General features: G+C 55.3%; 8 protein-coding genes across 8 annotated transcripts; 5 read left to right on the top strand and 3 right to left on the bottom strand.

Annotated features, from left to right (window-relative positions):
* Window positions 1-3495: 3495 nt before the first annotated feature.
* On the top strand, window positions 3496-5018 carry A1O7_10009 (uncharacterized protein; the record flags this gene model as incomplete). Its single annotated transcript, XM_007763993.1, has 4 exons — window positions 3496-3752; window positions 3803-4004; window positions 4056-4567; window positions 4619-5018. 4 exons carry the CDS (start codon window positions 3496-3498, stop codon window positions 5016-5018), a joined length of 1371 nt encoding a protein of 456 aa, XP_007762183.1.
* A 739-nt stretch (window positions 5019-5757) lies between these two features.
* On the top strand, window positions 5758-6945 carry A1O7_10010 (uncharacterized protein; the record flags this gene model as incomplete). The annotated part of the gene is made up of 1 exon (XM_007763994.1): window positions 5758-6945. The coding sequence occupies one exon, from the start codon at window positions 5758-5760 to the stop codon at window positions 6943-6945; it is 1188 nt and encodes a 395-aa protein (XP_007762184.1).
* Window positions 6946-7649: 704 nt separating this feature from the next.
* Window positions 7650-10036, top strand: A1O7_10011 (uncharacterized protein; the record flags this gene model as incomplete). The annotated part of the gene is made up of 3 exons (XM_007763995.1): window positions 7650-7884; window positions 7953-8115; window positions 8206-10036. 3 exons carry the CDS (start codon window positions 7650-7652, stop codon window positions 10034-10036), a joined length of 2229 nt encoding a protein of 742 aa, XP_007762185.1.
* A 748-nt stretch (window positions 10037-10784) lies between these two features.
* Window positions 10785-12538, bottom strand: A1O7_10012 (V-type proton ATPase subunit B; the record flags this gene model as incomplete). The annotated part of the gene is made up of 5 exons (XM_007763996.1): window positions 10785-11909; window positions 11960-12121; window positions 12172-12227; window positions 12289-12373; window positions 12443-12538. The coding sequence occupies 5 exons, from the start codon at window positions 12536-12538 to the stop codon at window positions 10785-10787; spliced, it is 1524 nt and encodes a 507-aa protein (XP_007762186.1).
* Window positions 12539-14271: 1733 nt separating this feature from the next.
* Window positions 14272-14742, bottom strand: A1O7_10013 (uncharacterized protein; the record flags this gene model as incomplete). Its single annotated transcript, XM_007763997.1, has 1 exon — window positions 14272-14742. One exon carries the CDS (start codon window positions 14740-14742, stop codon window positions 14272-14274), a length of 471 nt encoding a protein of 156 aa, XP_007762187.1.
* Window positions 14743-16876: 2134 nt separating this feature from the next.
* Window positions 16877-17884, top strand: A1O7_10014 (uncharacterized protein; the record flags this gene model as incomplete). The annotated part of the gene is made up of 1 exon (XM_007763998.1): window positions 16877-17884. The coding sequence occupies one exon, from the start codon at window positions 16877-16879 to the stop codon at window positions 17882-17884; it is 1008 nt and encodes a 335-aa protein (XP_007762188.1).
* Window positions 17885-18926: 1042 nt separating this feature from the next.
* A1O7_10015 (uncharacterized protein) lies at window positions 18927-20886 on the top strand (the record flags this gene model as incomplete). The annotated part of the gene is made up of 2 exons (XM_007763999.1): window positions 18927-18933; window positions 19010-20886. The coding sequence occupies 2 exons, from the start codon at window positions 18927-18929 to the stop codon at window positions 20884-20886; spliced, it is 1884 nt and encodes a 627-aa protein (XP_007762189.1).
* Window positions 20887-21642: 756 nt separating this feature from the next.
* A1O7_10016 (uncharacterized protein) lies at window positions 21643-24347 on the bottom strand (the record flags this gene model as incomplete). The annotated part of the gene is made up of 3 exons (XM_007764000.1): window positions 21643-21705; window positions 21761-24259; window positions 24312-24347. The coding sequence occupies 3 exons, from the start codon at window positions 24345-24347 to the stop codon at window positions 21643-21645; spliced, it is 2598 nt and encodes an 865-aa protein (XP_007762190.1).
* Between the last annotated feature and the right edge of the window lie 96 nt (window positions 24348-24443).

Raw genomic sequence — 24443 nt, forward strand, 5'->3', positions numbered from 1 at the left:
GAGGAAACCTATGTAAGCAATCTCAAACCCGCAGAACTCTTTGGAGCCGTCGGGTTCAGGCAGGAACAAGGCCAGCCGTCCAATCTCGATCGGGGGCAGCGTACCCATAACCTTGTGCAGAAGCCCATCAAGCACTTTAGCTCGTGATCAAAGGACCAAGCACCACAAGCACCGGGTTCGAAGATCGTTGGGAAGTACTCCGTACCGCGGTGGCTTCCACATGAAAATGAAGGCGACGACCACCATACCGGGATCAAAGGTATGCCATGCAAGAGGGGAGAACACAGGCACCACAAGCATCAAGTATCCATGGTCGTTGCGGGCCTCCCGACTAAGCCTCGAGAAGAGACACCGTGGTTGCCTAGTTGGTATAACCGTCAGGCCAGCAGTGTGCCCCAACTCGTAGGAGGAGCCGTTCAACCCCAATGATCCTCAAAGTCTGCATATGCAGAGACTCGATTGGGTGTTTTGCATCTGATACCACAGGGCTGGATCTGCGTTCGTTGCCCACAGCTTGTACACAGTAATCGGTGATTTACCGTGCATATCAGCGCCGATCAGGTACTACTGTGTAGAGTTCAGGTACGTAGAACTCCCTACGAGGACGAAACACGTTGTCCAGCCAAGCCACACCAGAGTCAGATGGTTCAGCCCTTCCGCGGTCAGCCTCTTAGCGACGCTGCAAGGGCCGCGGGATCGAACAAGATCAAGGCCCAGGGCCAAATCTATTGTGCGAAGTACGAGGTAGCAGTAGACCGATGTGCGATCAGAGTCCCCGGGGTCAACGCTGACAACCATTTGTAGATTCCATCTGCGGTTTTTGCCATCACACGACGTGTTCCTGCCTGGCTTTTCGCCTTCTGTCGTCCCCACGGCTTTTCTCCGTCGCGCCAAACACCACAGGCGGGCATCCTTGTCTCGGAAGATTTCCATGTTCCCACCAGCACCCCTGGCTGGACCCGCAGTCCAGAATTGGGTACCCTGAAGGTTCGAGATACCCTGCTCCTCGAAATCTCAAGCCACCGACTAAAGTCCCCACAGCCCGAAGATTCCTTACCTCTGGTCCAAGCTGGGGAAGATCGACACATCACAGTAATCACGGTCTCAACTTTAACCTCATCCGGCCATCTGGCACCCGTTAGTTCGACGAAATCGTCCAGCAGCGAGTCATGACTATGCCAAGTTCCCTCCCGAGGGTAAGAATAGTCGTCGCCCCCAGCGGAAAAATCCCTTCATGACAATGGATCGAGAGGTGGAAGAAAGATTAGACGCGCTGCCAGTTACCCGACAGACACTATACTGAAGAGCTACTCCCTGCGGAGTAATTCATCTGTCGCTCTTCGCCTGGATTCCTCCTCAAACGCCTTACCAACTCGAGCGCGACACTCGAGAATCTGCCTTCCTCTTCATGCGTCTGAGTCGTCAGCGACGGTCCTTTTCACGACATGGCTCGGTGCCTGTCACTGATGATGCGAACGCGCATGCCGCGTCTCGTCTCTGACTTCGCCAACAATCACCGCTAAAGCCAGAGTCAAGAAGCAGCTCATAGTCGAACAACCAGAATGGAGTAGGATTGGTCGTGACGATGTCATCAAGCATAAGGAGTATTGCAGCTCATCTCGAGGAGAAGCATTCCTTCAGCCCTGCCAGACCCGCACGAGACTCCATCAATTTAGCTATTATTGCTCAGACTGCTTCACGGTTCTCGTCATCTGGGAAGCCTTGCTGAGTACGGAGTACTGTAGATCACATCCTTCTTCTTACTGGGCTGTGAGGAGGCCCCGAAAGAGCACACACTATGGAGTATGATTGCAGGGCAACCAGGTTACCGGGGCTATCGACAATCATTGAATCCTTCGATCTGCCGATTGCTCTCAGAAAATGTCCCACCACAGATTCTTCTCCTGTAGGCCGTTTCGCTTCAGCTACCGTGCGCCTATCATTATTCACCACCGCGATCCACTTCGGCGGGCAACCGCAATCTGCCATGGAGTACTGATTACGTATTTCTTGGAGTGAGGCTTACGGGTAGGAACTCAGAAGCGTGCGCGGTGTGGTTGTCCGCGATGCTAGCAGAGTCAACACCAAACAGAACAGGAACGCATTTCGAGTACACTGGACGACAAGCAGGTAACACCAGTTACGACACGCGTCTGGCGTGCTCAACCCTATGCGGAATATCCATTGGTCCGGCTTTCAAAGCAGATGCGCGTGCAGCTTGTGCACATCTTTAGCTGGTCGAGTGCACGAACACAGGTAATCATCCTGGTGTCAAGACATCCCTGTTGCTACTTGGCCGAATGAGGCTTCAGCATGCATTTGTCCCTGCAGTAGCTGCCCGCCCATGGCCGTTGTTCTCCCTCAATTTGGGGACCCAGGAGCCATCTTGATCATCCAAGAACCGCCGAGCCTCGCCGTTTCGAGGTGACTTCCCCTCATCATCCAGGCACAAGACCTGTGATGTTTATCGGTGCGGACCGACTCAACCAAGCCGTGTTCCGATGTCCAATTGATTCGCCTAGCCGCGACGCCCTGATGGTATCCCCAAGCCTCCTTGGCAGGACAGAGTCTCGATTGAATATCTTAAGCCGGCCGTCGTCGAGATAGTGCGAGCAGAAGGCTCTTTCGATCCGCGTATCCTCTGCGCTTTGTAGCATATCTACGGTGCGACAATCAGAGATTGCGGTTGGGTAACCGTGGCCTTCTCCATATCACCGTTGGACGATCACCGCGTCGTCTTACAAGCTACGAGTACTCCGTACTCCTTGTGCAACAGAAAGAGGTTCAACGAGCAATCGTTGGTCTTCCGGTACCAGGCCTACCCTCCCCACCGTGTGTAATCGCAGGCGCTGGCCCAGCACCAGAATAAAGGTGCCAGATCCGCGGGCTCAACTATGACGATTCCCCTGCCAGGCTAGTCAATCCTCTGCGATGATCGGAACAATAGCACCATGATAGCGTGAGTCTCCGCTTCGTGAGGTTGTACGAGTTACGAGCCGAGTCCCAGGAGGTGCTACTGCAGCTGGTGGAGCGCGACTGCATATCCACCCCCGTGCATGCGGAAGGAGTATCCCGACATATTCTAGTCGTTTCACTCTGCGCCGTCATCCTTGCCCCGGATTTTCCCAGCCCATTTCGGTGCTATAGGGAGAGGGTCACTGTCTGATCTCGCTCTTCAATGAGTCGACTGCACGGTCGCAAAGCTTGTCGTGCCCTGCGCTTTCAGAGCCAGGGTGAAGTGTTAGCGGTCAAGGTAATTGAATCAGTGGATTTGCGACCCGCAGCCCAACCCCGTGGGACAGAGTCGACCAGGGTACACTTGGCCACCGCGACTCTGGACCACAAGACGTGACTTTGACGTTTGCATAACGACGGCATGTGAAGACAAAAGTGTCTCGTCTCCCCCCACCGTCCTGTCGAGTCTTCGATATCGTCGTGCCCTTCGCCTGTCTGGTGTGCTTGGCTTGGGACACTCACTACCAGCTCGCTGCCAACATGCCAATCGTCGCTTCACAACACCACGCCATCGAGACGGCTGAGCGAGTCACGTCGGTCTTCTCGGTCGCCGGCGCATTCTTCATCATCTCGACGTTCCTTTCTGACAGCAAGTTCCGCAAACCCATCAACCGACTTGTCTTCTTTGCAGCATGGGGGAACCTATTTGCCAACGTCGCAACCCTAATAGCAAGATCCGGCATTGCAGCCGGAGTAACGACGCCATTATGCCAATTTCAGGGTTTTCTGATTCACTGGTATGGTCTCCAACCGCCCGCTACCATGCTCGTACTCAGTGAAGTTGTAGGTTTCTTCCCGCTGATGCTTTGTGGACCTTTGCGATGGCTTGCAATGTCTATCTCTCCTTCTTTCGCCAATACGACGCGTTGAAGCTTCGAGGCCTTGAGTGGCGCTACTTGGCAGCGTGTTACGGCATCCCGTTCCTTCCAGCGTTTGTTTTTCTCTTCGTCAACTCTGGGGACAGGGGCAAAGTATATGGGGACGCCGTGGTACGTGGATGCCAACTTGCTCGTTCATGTTTGCTCCTAACGGCTCTGCAGCTCTGGTGTTGGGTCACCACGAAGTGGAACGCGCTTCGAATCGCCACCTTTTACGGACCGGTCTGGCTTATCATTTTGGTGACAATGTTCATCTATATCAAAGTGGGCATTGTGGTCTTCCGGTGGCGCAAACAGCTCCTGTCTACAGGTCGGAGTGAGAGTAAGCCGGAGGTGCCATCGTACGGATATGCCATGAAGCAGTTCCCAACTTCGCCCATATCGCCGTCCGACTCTCAGAAAACAGACGAAGTCACCATCAGCGGCCAAGTCCTGCACTCACCTACTCCGAAACAACAGCACCTCAATTCACCAAGCAACGAATACTATGGAGATGCTTCACCCACCCATGCTCACCATGAAAGGTTTCAATCGGTGCAGGAACCTGAATACCCAGAAAGAGACACCCAGGCGGTCATTGACAGTGCGCAGGCCCAGATGGTGGATGCTAACAAGGCGACACTGAGTTACTGCAAAACGGCCATGCTATTCTTTCTCGCTCTCCTTTGTACATGGTGTGTGATTCTCCTCGACATGGGTTGGCACGGTGCGCTTACTATCCTTAGGGTCCCTTCCACAATAAACAGAGTGTATACTCTTGTTCGACCTAACGACTCGATCTTTGGATTGGACTTTGCCTCCGGTCTGGTGCTTCCCCTGCAAGGGTTCTGGAACACAGTCATCTATATTGTCACCAGCCTGCCGGCGTGCAGGGCCTTGTGGGCTGATATCATCGCTACCTTTGTTCCTCAAGCCCCACGACCGGACAGGACCACTCCGACACTTGCGATCTCAACCAAATACAACCACCGCGTGCTCGGCTCCGAAGACACGAGAGCCGATATCCATGTCAGCATGGACGGAAGGAATCGAATTGTCAACTACCGCAAACCGCATGACGATGACATCCCAGAAGAGACCAACAGCCCCCTAGGCCCAGGTCCAGGGTTCGTACATGCCCGATGACGAGGTGAGGTGAGGATGGTCACACGATTAAATGTAATGTATTGTATACTATGGTGGGCGGGAGGGGTCAGCTAGTGGCACACAGCGAATCTGGAGTTGGTGATCAACTGCAACGACGAGATACCCGGGGGTCAAGGAGAAAAGCTTCCTGCTGTGCCGCTCAGATTGACGGTCACATCCACGCGTACGAGATGTACTATAGGCAGATATCAAGCAACACTATGGATATGAAGTGATGGTGGAGAACGTTTCTGATCAACCTGCTGCTTTGTCTTTCTTTCAGTCGACAACCAGCAATGTTTGCACACCGCTCTATGGGAGGGACCGACACCAACCAGCAGAATGAATTGGAGATAGATGTCAGCATCCCTAGTCATCCGTTTGGGGAAGCACGGGCAAAGTTGGTGCAGGATCGGAGGAGGCTTCCCCAAGTCTCGAGCTTCCTGCTCTTCAACAACAAGCAATGCCAGGTATGGAAAGCAAAGCCTGCGTAAGACGTCAAGGCTGAATCACCCGTCGCTTGGTGCGTGATGTCGTCTTCTTCTCAGGTCAGTCAGTACAATCCGAGAGCCCCCTGCACATCAACATAGACCATGTATCATGCCAGCTGGATCTGGGTTTGGCTCGGTCATTAAATACCTAGGACCGTTTATCATGCCAGGTGGACTTGAGTTTGGCTCGGTCATTGACTCCTCCAATACTACTATAGGTCAAGGCTGAAGAGCCTCCAGCGGAGAACATGGCACCCAAGTCGGCGAAGGAGAAGATAGTTCTCGCCGACTTCAAGCCCTCCCCGACTTTCCTCGAGACTGTCTCGACGTCGTCGCTGAACTACCGGGAATGTGCCCTCCAGGAGATCATGGCTCTGATTGCCCACGACCCAGACAACTCGCTCAACTCGCTCGATGAATACCTTGCCACGGCATTATACTACGGCGCGACCGAGTCCGAGATCCAGAACGTCGTCTATCAATCGAGCTTTCACATGGGATCGTCCAAGGCGATCACGACGCGAACTCGCGTCACCGCGAGCCTGCAATCTCTTATGGGCCCTCTGCACCACGCCCTGGACAGCACGTACGTGGAGAAGGAGGTCTCTGTGGACGACCACACCACCGTGGTGAAAGACTCGAATCCTTCCAGCCAGTCGATCCCCCTCGTCCTCATCCACGCGCTGGCGCTCGATCGGCGCATGTGGGATGCCGTCTTCGCCAGGCTGGCCGCCGCCACCGCCACGGCGGGTAGCAGCATCCGGGTGATAGCGTACGACATGCGAGGTCACGGGTACGCAGCACACGCTCCGCCCGCGCGCTCCCTCACGCAGCTCGCATCCGACTTGCACTGCATCCTCGACGCGCTCAAGATCGCCCGTGCGGACGTCTTCGGCCAATCATACGGCGGCGCCGTGGCACAGTCCTTCGCGCTGACGTACCCGGGGCAGACGCGCAGTTTGGGCCTGATCACCACGGCGGGCGAGGCACAACCGTCATGGGTCACCCGCGCGACCAGGGCCGAGGAGGGGCAGGCCGTGGCGCCGTTGCTGCCCGAGACACTTATCCGCTGGTTCACGCCCGAGGCGATCGCGCGGAACCAATGGGGCGTCCGCTACGCCCGGTCGTGCGTCGAGAGGATGGCGCTGGGCGACTGGGCCGACGCGTGGCGGTGCATGGCCCAGCTCGATTCGCTACAACGTCTGAGGAAGGGGGAGGTCAAGTGTCCGGTCCTGCTGGTCTGCGGGGTGCAGGACGCGAGTACGGGGCCGAAGTGGATGAGGAGGCTTAGAGAGGCGTGTGAGGCTGGGGGCAATACGGAGGTCGTTTACAAGGAGATCGACCCGGGCGTGCATATGATGGCGCTGGAGCAAGGCGAGGCGTTGACGGAGGAAATACTTGGGTTTAGACAGAGAGTGGATCAATTAGGAGCGTGAGGAGAGGAAGAGCAACGAGGTGGTCAAGGTGGTGTACTTGTACATAGTAACTTGTATCAATGGCGCTGCTCACTCACTCGCTTACTCACTCAGATTGTTCAGTTCCGAGTATGAGAGGAGGAAGAGCAACGAGGCGGCAAGGTACTGTACTTGTACGTAGTATGAATGGCACTGCTCGCTCACTTCTTCACTCACTCTGATGTGTTCCCTCAGACATGAATCCGCCCCCGACGTACTACCTCGAAATGGCATCCTCGACACGAGCACGCATTGCTTCTTAAATGCCACTCATCTGTTTCTCACTTTTCAATCCTCATATACTGTGTACCCCGCAATGCCTGGGGGAGCGGTCCGGAGGTCAGGATGACCTTGATCAGGCAAGACCGGCACGACGCGAGTCATTGACTTCCTGTACGTCATGGCCGGAGCGCATTGCTACTGGCCGAAGCGGACGCCTAGACTCGCGAGATCGAAACTCGGCCTGCAGACCGACAGCCGGTAAAATCTCCGCTTTGAGCCCCACTCACCCCAGCCAAACAGACACAATCTTTTGCTGCACGCGAGAACGTTCGCTCGCGCCGCACATCACCTACGAATCTCTCCGCCACCATCAACGTATTTTTATTTTATACTTCACCCTACTATCTATATGCGCGTTTCAGCCTGGCCTTGATATACATCTCCTTCCGTCTGTACCACAGCAAATGTCCTTGGCCCAGCATGTCTCGGCAGTTGAAGGCATCGATCACGAACCGGAGCCCGGCGACGTGGGCTTCGACACGGATAGCATCCGGGCCTTCCCTCGATTGTCCAGACAGCCGAGTATAACGCTGAGCATCAGCTATGACCCTATCCCACCCGCGGCGGGTGACAAGTCCGCCGGGGGTGAAAAGTTAGAACCCATTGCCGCCTATGAGGTGAGCCCTAAGAAACGAATAGGTGAGTCTGTCTCTGTCTCATGTGCTTCAATGTCTTCTCGAACTTAGGCTGAGTCTGCCCTTGCACAGCCCAGATAGTGATTGGTGTTATCGCGTGTGTGACAGCCTCGGGCATCACGTTTGGATTCGACGCCCTGAAAACCATCCTGGTGGCAGAAGGTGTCTACAAGGATCTGTGCACGGAAAAGGAACTGAGGAAAGGCGTCAGGCTGTGTTACCTACAGGATCAAAGGTAATCAATTTTCCGGTTCGATCCATCATCATATCCCCCTGTTGGCCCATGTCAAATGGAACTGACACTGACATTGACGACCTCCCACAGGCTAAATCTAACGTTCATCATCGCCTCCGTCACGACCAACATCTCGGCCCTTCTCGTCGGCGGTATCCTCGACCGGTACGGCCCGCGGGTATGCGGCATCATCTCATCAGTGTTTCTCGCCTTGGGCTCGCTCTGTCTGGCATTCGCCGAACCGCTGCCCTTCGACGGCTACATTGTGGCCTCATTCCTGCTGGCACTAGGCGGCACATTTACCTTTGTGCCATCCTTCCACCTGTCCAATGCCTTTCCGCGCCTCCAGGGCCTGATCCTCGCCCTTGTGACTGGCGCGTTCGACGCTTCTGCAAGCGTGTTCCTCCTCTTCCGGATCCTCTATCAATCCACCTCCGGGGCCGTCTCCCTCCGCCAAATCTTCCTCGTCTACCTCCTCACCATCCCGACGTTCATCTTGGTCACGCAGATCTTCATCATGCCTGCCCAATCCTACCAAACCCGCGGCGAACTGGCCGAGAAGATGGACCGTGCCCAGGACGCCACGACCGACCTGCACGACTCGGACGACGACCTGGACCTCACAGCCACGGACCTCATGCGCATGCGGTCCCACCGCGCCGAGCAAAGGAGGATGTCCATCGCGAGCATCAACGACCTGCTGGGAACGCCCGCCCAACAAGTCAAGCACGTCAAGAAGGAAGACACGATCCGCGCGAACTCGGGCGTGTGGGGCGTGCTGCACGGCTTGCCCGCATCGAAACAGATCCGCACCCCGTGGTTCATTCTCATCACACTGTTCACGGTCCTGCAGATGGCGCGCTTCAACTTCTTCATCGCCACCATCTGGTCGCAGTACGTGTACATGCTGAACAGCGCCGCCGAGGCGACCAAGCTGATCGAATACTTCGACCTGGCGCTGCCGATCGGCGGCATCGCCACCGTGCCCTTCATCGGCGCCCTGCTGGACCACACGAGCACCGTCGCCGTGCTGAACCTGCTAGTCCTGCTGAGCACCATCATCGGCGTGCTCGGCGCGGTGCCGACCGTGTGGGCCGCCTACGCCAACGTTACACTTTTCGTCCTCTTCCGCCCGCTGTATTACTCCGCCATGAGCGACTACGCGGCCAAAGTGTTCGGCTATGCGACCTTCGGGACGGTGTACGGCGCAATCATCTGCCTGAGCGGGCTGTTCACGTTCACACAATCGGGCCTGCAGGCTCTATTGCATGAGGTCTTCGAGGACGATCCCGAGCCCATCAACCTGGGCCTCGCCACCGCGGGGCTCGTCCTGGGCGTGATACTGGTCATGTACGTGGACATCAAGGGCCGGGATCTGCAGCGACAAAAGGCCATCGCCGCGGCGCAGGCTGCTCAGCACGCTTCGAATATGGCGGACGAGTGGACTCGTCTGCTGAGCGTGCCCCAGGGGCAGCGATCCGCGTACGGCAGCGCGAGGAGCATGGGCAGCGTGCTTGGGCCGAACGGCTCCGTGCCCGTCTCGATCCCGACCGGCGCGTTCGGCACGGGAGGCGGGATCGGCGGCGCGTTCGGCACCAGTCCCAGCATGACGGGTGCGTTTGCCGGCCTCAGTGCCGGCGGTGGTGCTGCTGGGGTGGGTGCAAATGGTAATCCTGCTCCCCATGGGAGTATCTCTGGCGGTGGTGGTGCGAATCTCCCTCCTGGCATGGGCGGCGCGTATTCCGTCGGCATGGGCGGCCCAGGGATGGGCGAAGACACAGGTGCGGCTGAACGAATGCGGATCCTGCACGCGACGCCGAGTCGGTCGCAGCTGCATCGCAACCTGAGCACCGTGCAGGAAAGTGCGCGCGAGGATAGCCTCGCCAGCGGGAGTACGAGTGCAGGGCAGTCGGTGCAATAATAGCGAGTACCTGACGAGCACCGAGCACCGAGCACCGAGCACCAGATAAAGCCGGATGGATCACTCCACCCATTTCTCTATGTTGATATACAAATTGGCGACATCGTGGGGTGTAGACCGGTGTCAGCTCAGGTCAGGCAAAGCATGGCGTTATGAGAAGAAGGAAGCCCGATGAAACTCGAACCCGGATCTACAAATATTGTTGCCGTACTATCGTGTTGAGATTGAGACCGTGTGTGTGGGTGTGCATGAACAATAGAATAAAATAAATAGTTTGTGTACCTATTATCTAGCCACCTAGGTATGTATCTACCTACCTATCTGTGTCTTGATTTTCGGCCTGTTCTAATCTGGCCCAGCTACAGTAGCGTGCTAACTTTCTTCCTGAACCGCCTCCTGTACGTATGGTGTCCAAAACGCCTGCAGGCTCTCGTGATGCGGACTTGACTCCGGGCAGCTGGGGAGATCTATACAAATGGGTGCGTCGGGTGGAGTGAGTATTCAGATGACTTCACCCTCAAGCGATAGACCTGTCTACATCGGACAATAGTGACTGTATGACTCGAAGAACGTCTACCATATCTTCATGTCGTTGACGAGCGCCTGGTACTAATTCAAGCGAGCAAATCAGACGACCCCGGCCATCCGACCTGATTGTTTTGCTGGGACTTCAAAGCGATGCTAGATCAAACACGGTTGACACTAATTGAGGCCACTCTAATTCCCCACCCACCGCTCGCTCTTACACCTAATCATCCAACAGATTGGTATCGCCGTTGACCTGCTTGTTGCCATCCTCATTGTCTCTTGTATCTTTGTTTGCCTTCTTTCCGTGTCCCTTTCTGGCGTAGAACTCATCCAACAATTTCGGGTTGATCCGGTTGAGCAGTTCCTTGGGGAAGATGCGGAGCAAGTTCCACCCGAGATCCAAGCTGTCGAAAATGGAGCGCTTGTCGTAAGGACTTTGTGCGATGAATTGTCTCTCAAACTTGTCCAAGAATTCCAGCGAGAGCTTGTCTTCGGATGACAAGGCTTCCTCACCCACGACGGCTTTCATGGCGGCTGCGTCACGACCAATGGCATACTTGGCGTACAGCTGGTTTGAGACGTCGCCATGATCTTTCCGCGTCAGACCTTCGCCGATGGCAGACTTCATGAGTCGAGACAGTGACGGCAAGACGTTGATGGGCGGGTAGACACCTTTGTTGTGCAGACCACGGTCGACGAAGATCTGACCTTCTGTGATGTACCCAGTCAAATCGGGGATCGGATGTGTGATGTCGTCGTTAGGCATGGTCAAGATGGGAATCTGCGTGATGGAGCCGTTTCTTCCTTCGACACGACCGGCTCGCTCGTAGATGGTGGACAAATCAGTGTACATGTAACCGGGATAGCCGCGACGACCTGGCACTTCTTCTCGAGCAGCAGAGACTTCTCGGAGAGCATCGCAGTATGCAGACAAATCCGTGAGGATGACTAGAACGTGCTTCTCAAGTTGATAGGCGTAGTATTCTGCCGTGGTCAACGCAAGTCGAGGGGTGATGATTCGTTCGATGGTTGGGTCGTTGGCCAAGTTCAAGAACAGAGTGACCCGCTCCATTGAACCATTCTCTTCGAAATCGCGCGTGAAGAATCGGGAAGTCTCCATGTTGACACCCATTGCAGCGAATACGATGCTGAAGTTTTCCTCGTGACCATCATGAACGCCCTTCGTGGGTTGATTGACAAGACCAGCCTGCCGACAGATCTGGGCAGCAATTTCGTTATGGGGTAGACCGGCAGCCGAGAAGATAGGGATCTTTTGCCCTCTGGCTACTGAGTTCATGCAGTCAATAGCCGAGATACCTGTCGAGATCATTTCCTCGGGGTAAACCTTCACCCGGGTCAGTTTGCGGTGGAGACAGTGAGACGGGGCGAGCGTACTCTTGAATATGGGTTGATGGGACTCCCGTTGATGTCAAGGTAGTCTTCTGCCAGCACTTTGGGCCCTTTGTCAATGGCTCTTCCTGATCCGTCGAAGATGCGACCCAGCATGTCTTCCGAGACTCCAATTTTCAGACTGTGGCCGGTGAACTCGACTTTTGTCTGTAGATAATGAGCATCGTCGTAGAGTGTAAGATAGTGGTTCTGCGCACCTTTTTGACATCAATGCCCGTTGTGCCTTCAAAGACCTGGACGACGGCTCTGTTCCCTGCAAACCAGCGTCAATCCGCCATCATCTTATATGTTCTGTGTAACTGTAACGAGCATACCTCTTGCCTCGAGAACCTGACCCGACCGTGACGAGCCATCGGGAAGTGTCAGACTGACAATCTCGTTGTATCTGGGGAATTTGACCTAAGGGAACCAAGTATCAGCGATAATGCAGCACATGCCGCGCGGCGCTAGTTCGCAGCTACAACGTACATTGTCTAGGATGACCAGAGGTCCATTGACACCGCCAATTGTATTATACTTCAGCCTCGGCTTGACTGAAGCCATACGGGCATCTTGGGTGGCCATGTCGCGAGTCTGTGAGGTGAGGGTCGAGCGTGGTGGTCGAGGTTGGAGAATGAGGCAGCAAGAATTGTGTAGCTACTTGACGAAAGAGCTGTGCAGGACCGGTGGGCGAATCAGAGAGCCACAGTGGCGCAGGCGAGCAGCAGCTGCGACTAACGAGAGATCCGGTCTCCAAGACGACACCAGCAGGAAGAGCGAGCTTTGGGGTCAAATCATCGAAAGATCTGGTAGCGAGGGTGGTAGAGGGAGCTGCAAGCTTGTGGCTGGCGATGCGGTCACTGATGCACCTGAACAAGCCCGCCAATGGCAGCCCCGGCTAAGATAAGGCTGATGGGCGCCGTCCGTGACTCCAGGCATGTTGGAGCGACCACCACCACTTGATGTTCTTTCACGCGAACCTCTTCTTCTGCACATGGGAGCATCTGTTCCTTGTGAGAGAGTTGGTTTGTTACGTATATGGACTTCAGTGGTATCCTAGTGTTGCTGGCTTGGCATTGGCTCACACCAGCCTCACCCTTCCTTGATAGACAGGGTGACCGAGTCACGTTCGATAAGAGATCTCACGACAGACACGAGACTGTTCAGACGGGAGGACAAGAGCATACTCGAGCTCCAAATAATATTATGTGTCCTCACAAGACTTGGTTCCACTTTCCAACGATCTCACTTTGCCCTTTACAGCCTTCAATTTCCATTCCCCATGATGGAAAACCGTCAGTCCATGCCAGGCACAGCTTGTAGAAAAGACGCATTTGTTGCCCCACTGAGCTACTGGGTTGCTGGGATCAAATCTTGCTGCAAAACCATGGTGTACGCCGGAGTACACAGCCAACGCATACGGGCATCTGGTCTCTTTGAGCAGCCTCTCAGCTGAAGGTTGTCAATAGTTGGTTCCACCGTGCATCTAGCCCGTGGCATCGCGGTCTTCAAAGGCGTTTGTGGCACGCACTCCCCTTTGAATAGGACGGTTATGGCGGTAAGCTAGCGTTGACAGCTGGTCTGCCATCAATTGCGCATTGACCATCTCTCTCAAGACATCCCTCAAGTAAAACTGCCACCACCGTTGTGCAGTCTCTCCGGAGGTGTTCCTGCGGTATAGGTGTTGAAAGCGCGAAAGCCAGCTGGGAACCCCTATGAAGCTACGTTTGTCCTTAATGTCCAGAAACTCACCTCGACTGACTTACGTGTGTATAAAACCGCCGGTACAGCATCTTGAGGGTGAATTATGCCATTGAATTCCCCCTTTGCCCCTCAATCTCTCCATTCTTCCCAGCATCCAGCGGCAAAGACGAGTCTTTCATATTCCTGAGTGTTGTCACCGTACCAGCCGGCAACCTCGAGATTAACGCGTAACGGCTGCGTGCGGTCCCGAAACTATGCGATAGAGCGGTCTCCTTCACTGAGCGTCTCCTGACTCCTCGAATGGCGCTGGTCCGGTTTCGGGCAGGCGGGTTGCGAACTAAATTTCGCAGCGGTCGGGAACTGATTTTGCTTGCCGTTGAAAACTCCAAATCGTTCCAAGCATTCGCATTAGTTGGTTTTGGAGGCGCCCACGGGACCCAAATTTCTGGACGCTTCGCATTCCTGGACTTTGCTCCTGCGCACTCCCCTGCAACTGCTTCTGCAAGCCGTGGCGGTAACGATGACTGCCCGTTTCTATGCTCAAGTCACAATGCGAGAACAACCGAGACGCTGCCAACCGCCGAAGCAAACGTCGTCGTCTCCGGTGTGATGATTCACTCCCCTACCGGTTCTGGCCTAGCGCTAAACAGCACTTTAAACTTGACGATCTCAACAATTTCCAGTGCCTCCTGAGTTCCTTTGCTTGCGTTCACTCCGGATTCTGCTTCGCTGCCATTACCAATGCTGTGGTCCACTTTCTGAATGACGGCCAATGGCTCCCCCAACTTCTTAACCTCACCGGTTAGTCGTTGGTGCTTGCCAACGTAGAGATAGACCTTCTTCATCCATTTGCCATCTTCGTTGCTTGCTTGTGGGTTGTATAATGGGAACTCCAGGCGTCCGATCTGGCGCGTTGTTGTCATGGGGTTTTCATCCCCGGGTGTTGAACCTTCGAAAGGTCCGTGGATCGTCCCTTGGATTTCGAGCAGAGCGAGGCCGGAGGGGGTCTGAAGAAGAGGCGGTAGTGGATTGCTGCCTGGTTTGGGGGTGCGTGAAGAAGGAATCAGTAGTTCTATCGCTGGCATGGTGGCCCGATTCTTGATCAGATTCTCAGAGAGGGTTGACCGAACGCGGTCACGCTCAAAAAGAGTGAAGACACGTCGTTTCAGGTCAAGATGCACCACCGTATTTTTCACAACAAGTTGGTGTTGCTTTCCCGTGGAGTTCCACCTCAAACTTGCCCTCGTGGTCCTACAACCGCTTCTGGCCACTGCACTTCAGCGATAGCAAAGGGCGCATGGAGACATTCTGCTTGCGCTAAGTCTGATTCACGTCGAGATTCCTCAGGGGAAGCTGCCGTCGCGTCCGCAGTCAATGTCCAGAGGGGTCAAAGATGATTGCGGTGTCATGCGCGGCTGCACCAGAACCAGACAACATAGGACGACAGCAGGACGACATTACGGCGGCGAGACAGAGGAGAAGTCGCAACCGGACTAAAGTGTTCGAACTGAGTGGGCAAGACCAACACTTCCTGCCGTTTGTTCCCCTCCGCTGTCCCATAGTCAATCCCTCTCCTGCCTCAGATCCGTCTTTTCGTGACTCTGAGATACGTTCTTACCTTGAACCTTGGTATCGATTCCACCCTTCTCTTGAACCCAGTACTGCCTGACAGCTTTTCCGTACCATGTGTCCATGCTAATTGACCTCCGTGTTTGCTCCTCAAAGTCGGTTTGTGCTCTTCCTCAGAAAAGCTTCACAACACGTAGCTAAACCTATACCCGGATGACAGTGGTGGCAACGACGGTGCCATGGGGTGCAAAAGCTGGTCCAACGACTAGGCTTGCTCGAATTCAATCCTCAAAACATGCTGTCAAGGTGACGCGGGTTTGACAGAGATGGTGACCAGGTCGACAGTGTCCCCAACCAGTTCAAAGTGAAGGCAATTGACCAATGCGATCTCCGACATGCCTAGCAAACCCCGTTGCCACCTGGCCATCTGTTCTGTCACTATATCTGAGGTCAGCCGAGGTATAGGTGAATATACCCTTTACCCCTCTGATCGCGACGATCGTGAGTCGCCTGTCTGAGCATGAAACGATTCTTCACTGCATAAGACGAAATTCCGCGGCAAAGAATCACTTCTGGCTATGATCAGGTGTCGACTAGCTTTCAGCGGTTGGAGTGAAAGAGGAGGGTCTTCTGGAACAAACTTACCCTGCGGATAGTGGCCTCACCGTCAACATCCGTCGCGCTTGATGGATCTGCTCTGTTTGACAGGTGCCGTGTTACCCTTTGGCGCTGGAAGTGAGAGAACGCAGGCTAGCTGGCTCACAGTCAATACCAGAGACGGCACCTTCATCACTCAGACCCGCGGACCAACCTGGGCATGCATAAAAGGGCTGATTTTCCCAGCAGACTCTGCCAAAGACCGTCATGGTTCGCCAACACTCACCTCAGACACCTACCCGGACGCACAACTTGTACAGATCTCGGCTAGCTCTCACGTATAGCAGCGAAAGAGTGTGGCCAGTGGAAACAACACTGTTCATTGGGAATGTTGACTTCAACACTGATCTGTGCCTTTGGAAAAGCCACAGAAAAGAACATACAGCCAAAGCGCGTTATTGGCTCTCCAATCACCTCAAGTTACGAGAACATACACTCTGAAAGAAGCTTGGCGGGTGACTGACAAAGAAAGCTCGACAAGGCTGTGACAGCCTTGCGAGGCTTCATATTCAAAGTTCAAGCGGCGTCCAAACCCCAGCTCCAGACTGCGTGTGTCCCCAAGACTCGCTCTGGATCTTGACACCTCGTCCAAACTCGGTGTCCCATGCTGCAACAGCAAGAAAAAGAAGTCCTCGGAGAACTGCCTACCAATATTGAGCTTTGAAGATACCAGTAACTCGAACACGGAGGCGAGGCAGTCTCCCCGTTGTCCCCCCAGCAATACCGTGGTCACAAGAGTTGAATCTGCCTCGATCTTCACTTTCGACCTCCTGCTTCCCAGTCAACCATATCAACTGCACGGTCTAGGCCGCAGCACTTCAATAACCTCCGGTTTCGCATCTCACGGTAAGGAAGTGACAACAAACAACATCTGTTCCCTCAGCCTATTTATACCCCCAATCATCTCCCTTCTTCTCTATCATACTCAAACCACGACAAGTCTAACCAACAAGACTCTCCAGTGACTCCATCAAGCCATACCCCACCATAGAGATGGCTGCCCGTAGAAGGTCGGATCGTCTATCAGTTGACCAATCGTCGCTTCTTACCTTCAGCGACCTTACTAGCGAGGCCAGTAAGGAGATCGGGAACCGGGCCAGCACCAATCCGGACTGTGCTCTCTTTCTTGTGCCCGTTAGCGGACCCTCTTACACGTCGACCCGTACCTGGAAGAGCCAAGCCGTCAAGGATAGCGAGGAGTATGAACGCATGCGACAACGTGTCCGCCATTTTGCACCAGAGCAGTTTAAGCCCAATGCTAAGCTTGGTCGGGGTCCGTCCGAAATCTTTCCTCAGAACGTGGCCGAATGGATAACCCACAAGAAGGAGATGCTCACGATTGCCGAGACCGAGACCAAGAAGAACTGCGACGTGCTGAAGGCTCAGATCGAAGCACAAAAGAAAGTCCCCAAGCAGCAGCGCAAGATCAAATCGGTGTTCGGTGAGGGAGGGAAGGTGTTCAACGACGGGCTGAGTCCTGTGCTTTGTCTCCCGACGATCTGGTCAGCCGAATGCTCCCAAAAGCCAACGAACTGGCCCAGCAAGGCGGAACTGCAGTGGAACGGAGACAGTCGACGGTGCTCCCTGGCAAGGACCAAATGTGGTCGATACCTACCACCACCGCGTAACTCTACCAATCTGTCTGCGCCCTTCCAAGAGCAGCCCTTTCAGAAGCCGCATGCTCTTGACGAGACCGGCCCTGTCTTTCAATGTGGTCCCTCTCCAGCAGAGTCATACCACGGGAACCTCAATATGAACAACGACCCAGGATTCGAGGCTGCCGGCGCGTTCTATCTCGGCACGGAATTGATAAAGGAAATCGGCGAGTGGAAGCCTTCTTTCGTCCCGGAACGGCGCGAGGAACAGCTGGCGAGTACCGCGGATGCCATGGTGATCTATGATGAGGACGGCATGTTCGGGACTCCAGACGTCGGCGAAGCCAGCTGGAACGAAGACAGCATGCTTTCTAACACGTGGGAACAGCAGCAGGTCTGGTACTAGAGAGTTGAAGCGGGAAGAATATGGGGAGGGGATTTAGAAGAGGACGGGGTGGGCCGAGAAATTGAGGTGCTCACTGTTGGAATGTACTGAGGAATGCGCGTTTTCCTTTTGGCACAGCGAAGGCTTTTCTTCTCTGATGCGGCACGATTCAAGCTGGACGACGGAGCAACCACTTGACGACCTTGATGCCTTTTGGAGCCAAGACTGCGCTTGGTTATGGCTTTCATTTGCTTTGCTTTTGCTTTCGCGCCAACACCGATTCCGGATGCGATAGACACAACCGAACGAAATGACGACCGCGATACCCCTCTGGATATGATGGGCGGTGCTTGGACACTCAAACTACACTGGCGCTTGGTTGATATGACTGGGGAGCAGGACCGACGATTCTGACGAGGAACCGTTTGAATGAGAGCTGGATCAAGATGGGCTTCTCAACCCCCAAAACACAAAAACAAACTGGGTTGTATCGTGCTCCCCGAACTCAGGATACGCGTCTCCGAGACGTCATACCAACGATGGTAAATGCAAATAATCCAGACATGCAATGGAACGAATCTCACACTCCTATGCTTACACGGTACTGTGCACTGTGGGCTGTAGGTACAGAGTACGAGTACGTCCCTCGTACGTCGTGTGTCCCTGTAGCTGTTGGCCGCCCTTCCGGCTGACACCCCCACACCGACTCGATCCTCCTTCGGCCCCGGCAATGAAAACGCGTCGCAATGCCATCCCTTGGCCCCCACCCTCCCTCTATTCGTCGGCCCCACCGTTACTGATTACCCCACCATCTTGGCCATCCGCAGCCCTGCCTCGTCCCTTCCAAGCAGCCAAAGCGGAGAGGCGGAGTAAACCAACCTTCCGACAGCAGTGACCGCCGAAAGGCCTCGGTCCAAACGCGGATAGCTACAAAGAATACCGACTCGATCTCACTCAACCCGCGCCTGCGAGCTGGCAGAATGAAATATATCATGGCCACGTACAGATTCTTGAACTGCTCCACCATATTCGTACGCGCACCCTGCGCTGCATCGAACCCAGCATGTCTCGTAAGTTTCCTTCACCTCCCACTCTATGACTTGGTCCTCACCCAACCCACCCACTAACCCACCACATCTACTGTAGTTTCCACCGTAGCAGCAGCCATCGCGGGCGGGCTCGCGACCGCGGCGTATCTCGACGCCAAATTTCTTATCCGGCATGACCTGGCCGCGGGGTCTCTGGCGGCCGGCCAGAAAAAGGCCCTGGCCTTCACGATGGAGCGGGTCGAGCAGAACCGCATGCTGATGTACCATGTCTTCGAGGACCAAGCGACGGGCAAGAATGGTGACCAACTGTTCCTGATGTTCGAGGGCCGGGAGTGGACGTACAAGCAGTTCTTCACGCAGATACACAAGGTGGCCAACTGGCTAAGGAACGACCTGGGCATTAAACCGCAAGAAATCGTGGCCCTCGACGGCGGGAACAGCCCGGAGTTTTTGATGCTGTGGTTCGGACTGGAGGCTATCCGCGCTTGTCCTGCGTTTATCAACTGCAACTTGACGGCCGGCCCGTTGACGCATTCGGTCAAGCTGAGCGACGCGCGATACCTGCTTGCCGACCGCTCCACCACGGACCTCGTGCGGCCGTGTGAGGACGATTTGCGGTCCGCAGGCGTGACGACACTTTACTACGACGAGGCCTTCATCTCGGGTCTCACAGACACGACACCCGTGCCTAAGTCCTTGCACAAGGGCATCTCGCCCGCTGAACTGGGCGGGCTGATCTACACGTCCGGAACGACGGGTCTGCCCAAGGGCGTCATCATGCTGCGTGGACGTGAACTCAACACGGCTCGCAGCGTGGCCGAATACCTCAAACTCAAGCCAGGAAACAGAATGTATACGTGTCTACCCTTGTATCACGGCGCCGCCCACGGTCTGTGCGTTACGCCGTCCATCTTCGCCGGGTCGGCCGTCGTGCTGTCGCGCAAATTTTCCCACAAGACGCTCTGGCCCGAGGTGCGGGCCTCCAAGGCCGACATTCTGCAATACGTCGGCGAACTGTGTCGGTACCTGATCAACGCGCCGCCGTCGCCGCTGGACAAGCAACATAACATCAAAATGGCATGGGGCAACGGCATGCGGCCAGACGTGTGGGAGACATTCCGCCAACGGTTCGGCATCGAGATCATCAACGAACTCTACGCCGCGACGGACGGCATGGGCGCCACCTTCAACGCCAACCGCGGCGAGTTTGGCAAAAACGCCGTCGGCATGCGCGGCCTCTACTGGCACTGGGCCAACGGGGCCAACGAAAAAAGAGTCCGCATCGACATTGACACGGAAGAGATTCTGCGCAACGACCAAGGGTTCGCCATCGAATGCAAGACGGGCGAGCCCGGCGAGGTGGTCCACCGCATGGACCCGGCCACCGTGGACACCGTGTTTGCGGGGTACTACAAGAACAAAGGCGCGGGCCAGAAACGGTTCATCCGCGACCTTTTTGCGCCCGGCGACCTGTGGTTCCGCTCGGGCGACATGATGCGCCAGGACAGTGACGGGTGCGTCTACTTTGTCGACCGCCTGGGCGATACCTTCCGCTGGCGCAGCGAGAACGTGTCCACCAACGAGGTCTCGGACGTGCTGGGCCGGTTCGACCAGATCGCAGAGGCGAACGTCTATGGCGTGCAGGTGCCCCACGCGGACGGGCGGGCGGGCTGTGCGGCGATTGTTCCCGCCTCGTCCGAACAGCTCGACTTTGCCAGGCTGGCCGACTACCTGCTCTCGACACTGCCGCGGTATGCGGTGCCCATCTTTTTGCGCGTGGTTCCGCAGCTCGAATATACGGGTACGATGAAGCTGCAGAAGGGTCGGCTACGGAGCGAGGGCGTCGACCTGGATAAGATCGAGAAATCCGCGCCCGCGGATAGGATGTACTGGCTGCCCCCGAACGGGACCAAGTATGAGGTCTTCGGCAGGAAGGAGTGGGAAGAGCTCAAGGCCGGGAAGGTGAGGTTATAGAGCTACAGGCCATGGGAGTAGGCTGGACGGCGGGCAAGCTACAGGAGAGACCTATTCTCATAGAGCACGGACAAAGTGAAAAGGTTTCGCAATCTACTACTCCGTACTTACAGCGTTGGTCCACGCCGGGAGCCGCATGGAAACTTGCCCCGTTCAGTTTGGCACGGCCAGGTTTTGCCGTGGGACGTCGCTCTTCCCCATGGCATTTGTCATTGACAGGTATCTCTTCAGCCATCGCTACTCGTTACCATAACAATATAGTAATTGGGACGTTTGTTGCCAGTCTGAGGCGGCCGTGTCCAGACCGTCGCATGCGTGGCCGACAGAGCCGACCGAACACGCTGACGGGATCTCCTACTGTGTACACAACTTCAGTGGCATGCCCGTCCAGTCCAGTCGCCTCGGGACGATGAGCAGCACTGAAAGCATTTCCTGCCGGACAAGGTTTCTCCAAAAACTACACGTACATATGTACGACCATCTACCAGGTCAGACTCCGGCCATATCTCCAGCACACCCGGCCAAGCAATAGCAATGTTTTTGTCCGTCATTCGCAGATTGGGGTATCGAGAAGTGAGGCGAGGCGAAGCGAAGACGAGTATCGCATCCAATCATCAGACATCGATCGCGGCGGAAAAATGGGCCTGCGGGAACATGATATCGAAGCCGGAACTCATTGTCATGCTATAAACACAAAATCGTTCAAGTCGTCGTGGCGAAGAGTAGGAATGCGGCCGTGGTAGTACGTCAGGGAATCTATTCGAGAGCTCGTTTCAGGTCGTTCCATTTCTGCTTGAGCCCTTCGTGTTCGGCATTGAGCTAGACGGGAATTAGTTAGTACTGCGGCCAAGGGCTGTCGAGGGAAACCACTCACCTCAGCATACTTTAGCTTCATCGCGACGAGCTCCCGTTCCATCTCTGCCATCTGTTCCTCCATATGACGATTTTCATTCTGCACCTCGATGTTGCGCTGCATGACTTGCTCGGTGGTCGCTTTGAGTCTTTCCTCGACATTTGCTGCCTCGCTTTCCGCGACCTTCTTCAGTTCCGCGACTTGGCCGGTCAGGCTTTCGTTCTGGTCATGGAGCTCATTATTCTCGACTTTCAGCCGAACCAGCTCGTTGGCAATTTCGATGTGTTCGGCATCGGACTTTTCGGCCCTCTGTTCCAACGACCGGATTTGTGCGGCCTTCGTGGCGCAATCAGTCTTGAGGTTCTCCAGTTCGGTTTCACGCGCCTTGTCGGCTTTGGTTGTCGCTTCCCATTCCTCGCGGTAGCGGTTCAACATGTCCGGTGTAAGCTTCACGGCACAGGCATCTTGCACCAGAAGGTCCGCTCGATAGACTTCATTTTCCGATCCTCCCGAGCTGCCGAAGAAGCCGGATTCCAGTAGCGATTTGGATGATGGTGTCGCATCGATGTAGGCGTCAAAGATCTTCTCCTTGAGGAAGTTGGTGAGGCTCTGCATGTCTTGCATGCTCAGTAGCGTGGCAGCGTTCTTCTGCATGACTGCCACGCCGAACTTCAAAATGGCGCCCTCGAGACCCTCACAAAGAACCAGGTCGTACACACGCATGACGAGTTGAAGAGGGAACCGATACGCGAACATCGTCAGAAACCATTGAGTCGCGTAGAGATTGGGGGTGACGTCTCTCCGCTTTAGGTGACAGTATAGAGCGGGTTCCAGGTCTTCCAGTAATCGTTCAAATTGATAAAGGTGAAGGTGCAAGCCAGGCATGTCCTGGATAAAGAGATCCCTGACCTGGTATTTGTTCATCAGGCGAACCAGCAGGCAAAACGCTTCTTCTTGCGGCATGGCAATTAGGAGTGGCATGACCATGAAGTTCATTCCCTGGGGATATCCCACAGCGTCATCAAAGAGTGCGTATGCCCGGAGCACATGGAACAGAGGGTCTTGTAGGCCAGCTGCTACCGCATACTTTGAGTAGCTCGTCCTTGAGCCCAAGTCTCGCTTGATGGCTTTCTCAAGCTTTGACAGCGCAGCGGAGTCCTCCTTGGCCTTCTTCGCTCTCTCTGCTGCCAACTGGGTCTGCAGGCGGGCAGTACTCAGCGGGTCTGTAGCTTCGTGGGAAGGAGAGGGTGATGCAACTCCGACATTGGAGCTCGTGGCTGGCGTCGAATGATCGGACCTTATCGACGATCTCGACGAAGCGGTAGATTCCTTCTCCTTGACGCTGCCGTTAAGGTTGCCGTTGAGCAGTGGTGACTTGGGCATGCCGTCTTTTGCTGGTTCTCGCGACTTGAGCTCCCAGTAGACGGCTTCAAGCTCCTCATTTTTGCTGCCTGCTAGTACCTGCCATATGACCGGTCTGATGGTCTGCGGGATGCCACCACTGATGGCTTGGGTGAACTCATCGGGACTCGTTCGGGCGACAGCTTGCGGACCTTCATTGACGACATTCTGCCAGAAATCCCAGTCGATGGGTATGGCTGTGTCCGCAGCTGCAGCAGCGACGCCCGACACAGTGCCAGGAGGGAGGTTCGGATTTGTAGGGAGTGGTTCAGCCATGGGCGATGTGGGGGACATGATAGGAGTAGAGACAACATTCTCATCCGCGTTGACGGTGCCAGGTGTTGCTATCCCCACACTTAAGCTGGTAGACCGACCGATTAAACCAGCTATTGCGCCACCCTCGGCTGGCTCTGTCCCCTCCAGGCTTGTTATTCCAGCTTCTTCTCGCATGCGCAGCATCTTGAACTGCTCTCGTAGCGACGCCCGTTTCGCGCCGGCCGAGCCATCTTGTGCCTCTTCCAGGGCCTTTAGCATTAGGTCAGGATTGCTTCCCAGGGTCGATGTGGACGCTGCGGTATTCCGCCGGGTGTCAAGCTGGGATCTCGAGGGTAAGGGAGGGGACCGAGTTTCTTTCGGAGCGGATGTCGCACGGCTGAGCCAGCCAAACGGTGTGGTAGCTTTGCGACTCCATGTTGAAGTAGCTTGAGGCTGTGGTGGTGCAGGCCCTTGAGGAGAGGGAGCCCGGGCGTCACTGGGGGACTTCTTGGGAGGAGGAGGAGGAGCTCCCCAAGGCACTGAAGGCAGCGAGGAAGCGAAACCCTGGAATCTCGAGGGACGAGACGGCGGCTTGGGAGGAGCGGCCTTCTCAGTCGGGTCGCCGGAGGTGCTGCTTAAAGATTCGGTAGGCTTTAGTGCAGATGTCTCCAATTCATTCTTGGTGTCAACATCGGACCCTGAGAGGGTCGTGGTTATATCGGGTATCTTGGATTCTGTGCTTTGTGTGCTTTCTCTCTGCGGAGCCTTCGCTTGCTCCTCGTCATTGGCACTTGACGGAGGTTTATCCGATGAGGAGGATTCCCGTTTCGAGTTACTTTTGACCTCGCTCGCGTCCTCGAACTGCTACATTTTGTAAGACAGGGACTTGTGTGGACCTGGTGACCATGTAGCTTACCTCGTCGACTTCCGATTGCTCTGCGGTGGTTGCCATCTTGAAGCCCTCAACAGCGACTAGGCATGCTCGTGTTCTCGCCCATCCAACAGTCTTGATCTTGTCTTGCGGGAAGAATTGTTCTCTTGACTATTG

Source organism: Cladophialophora yegresii (assembly GCF_000585515.1).
Source record: "Cladophialophora yegresii CBS 114405 chromosome Unknown aczIN-supercont1.7, whole genome shotgun sequence".
NCBI lineage: Eukaryota > Fungi > Ascomycota > Eurotiomycetes > Chaetothyriales > Herpotrichiellaceae > Cladophialophora > Cladophialophora yegresii.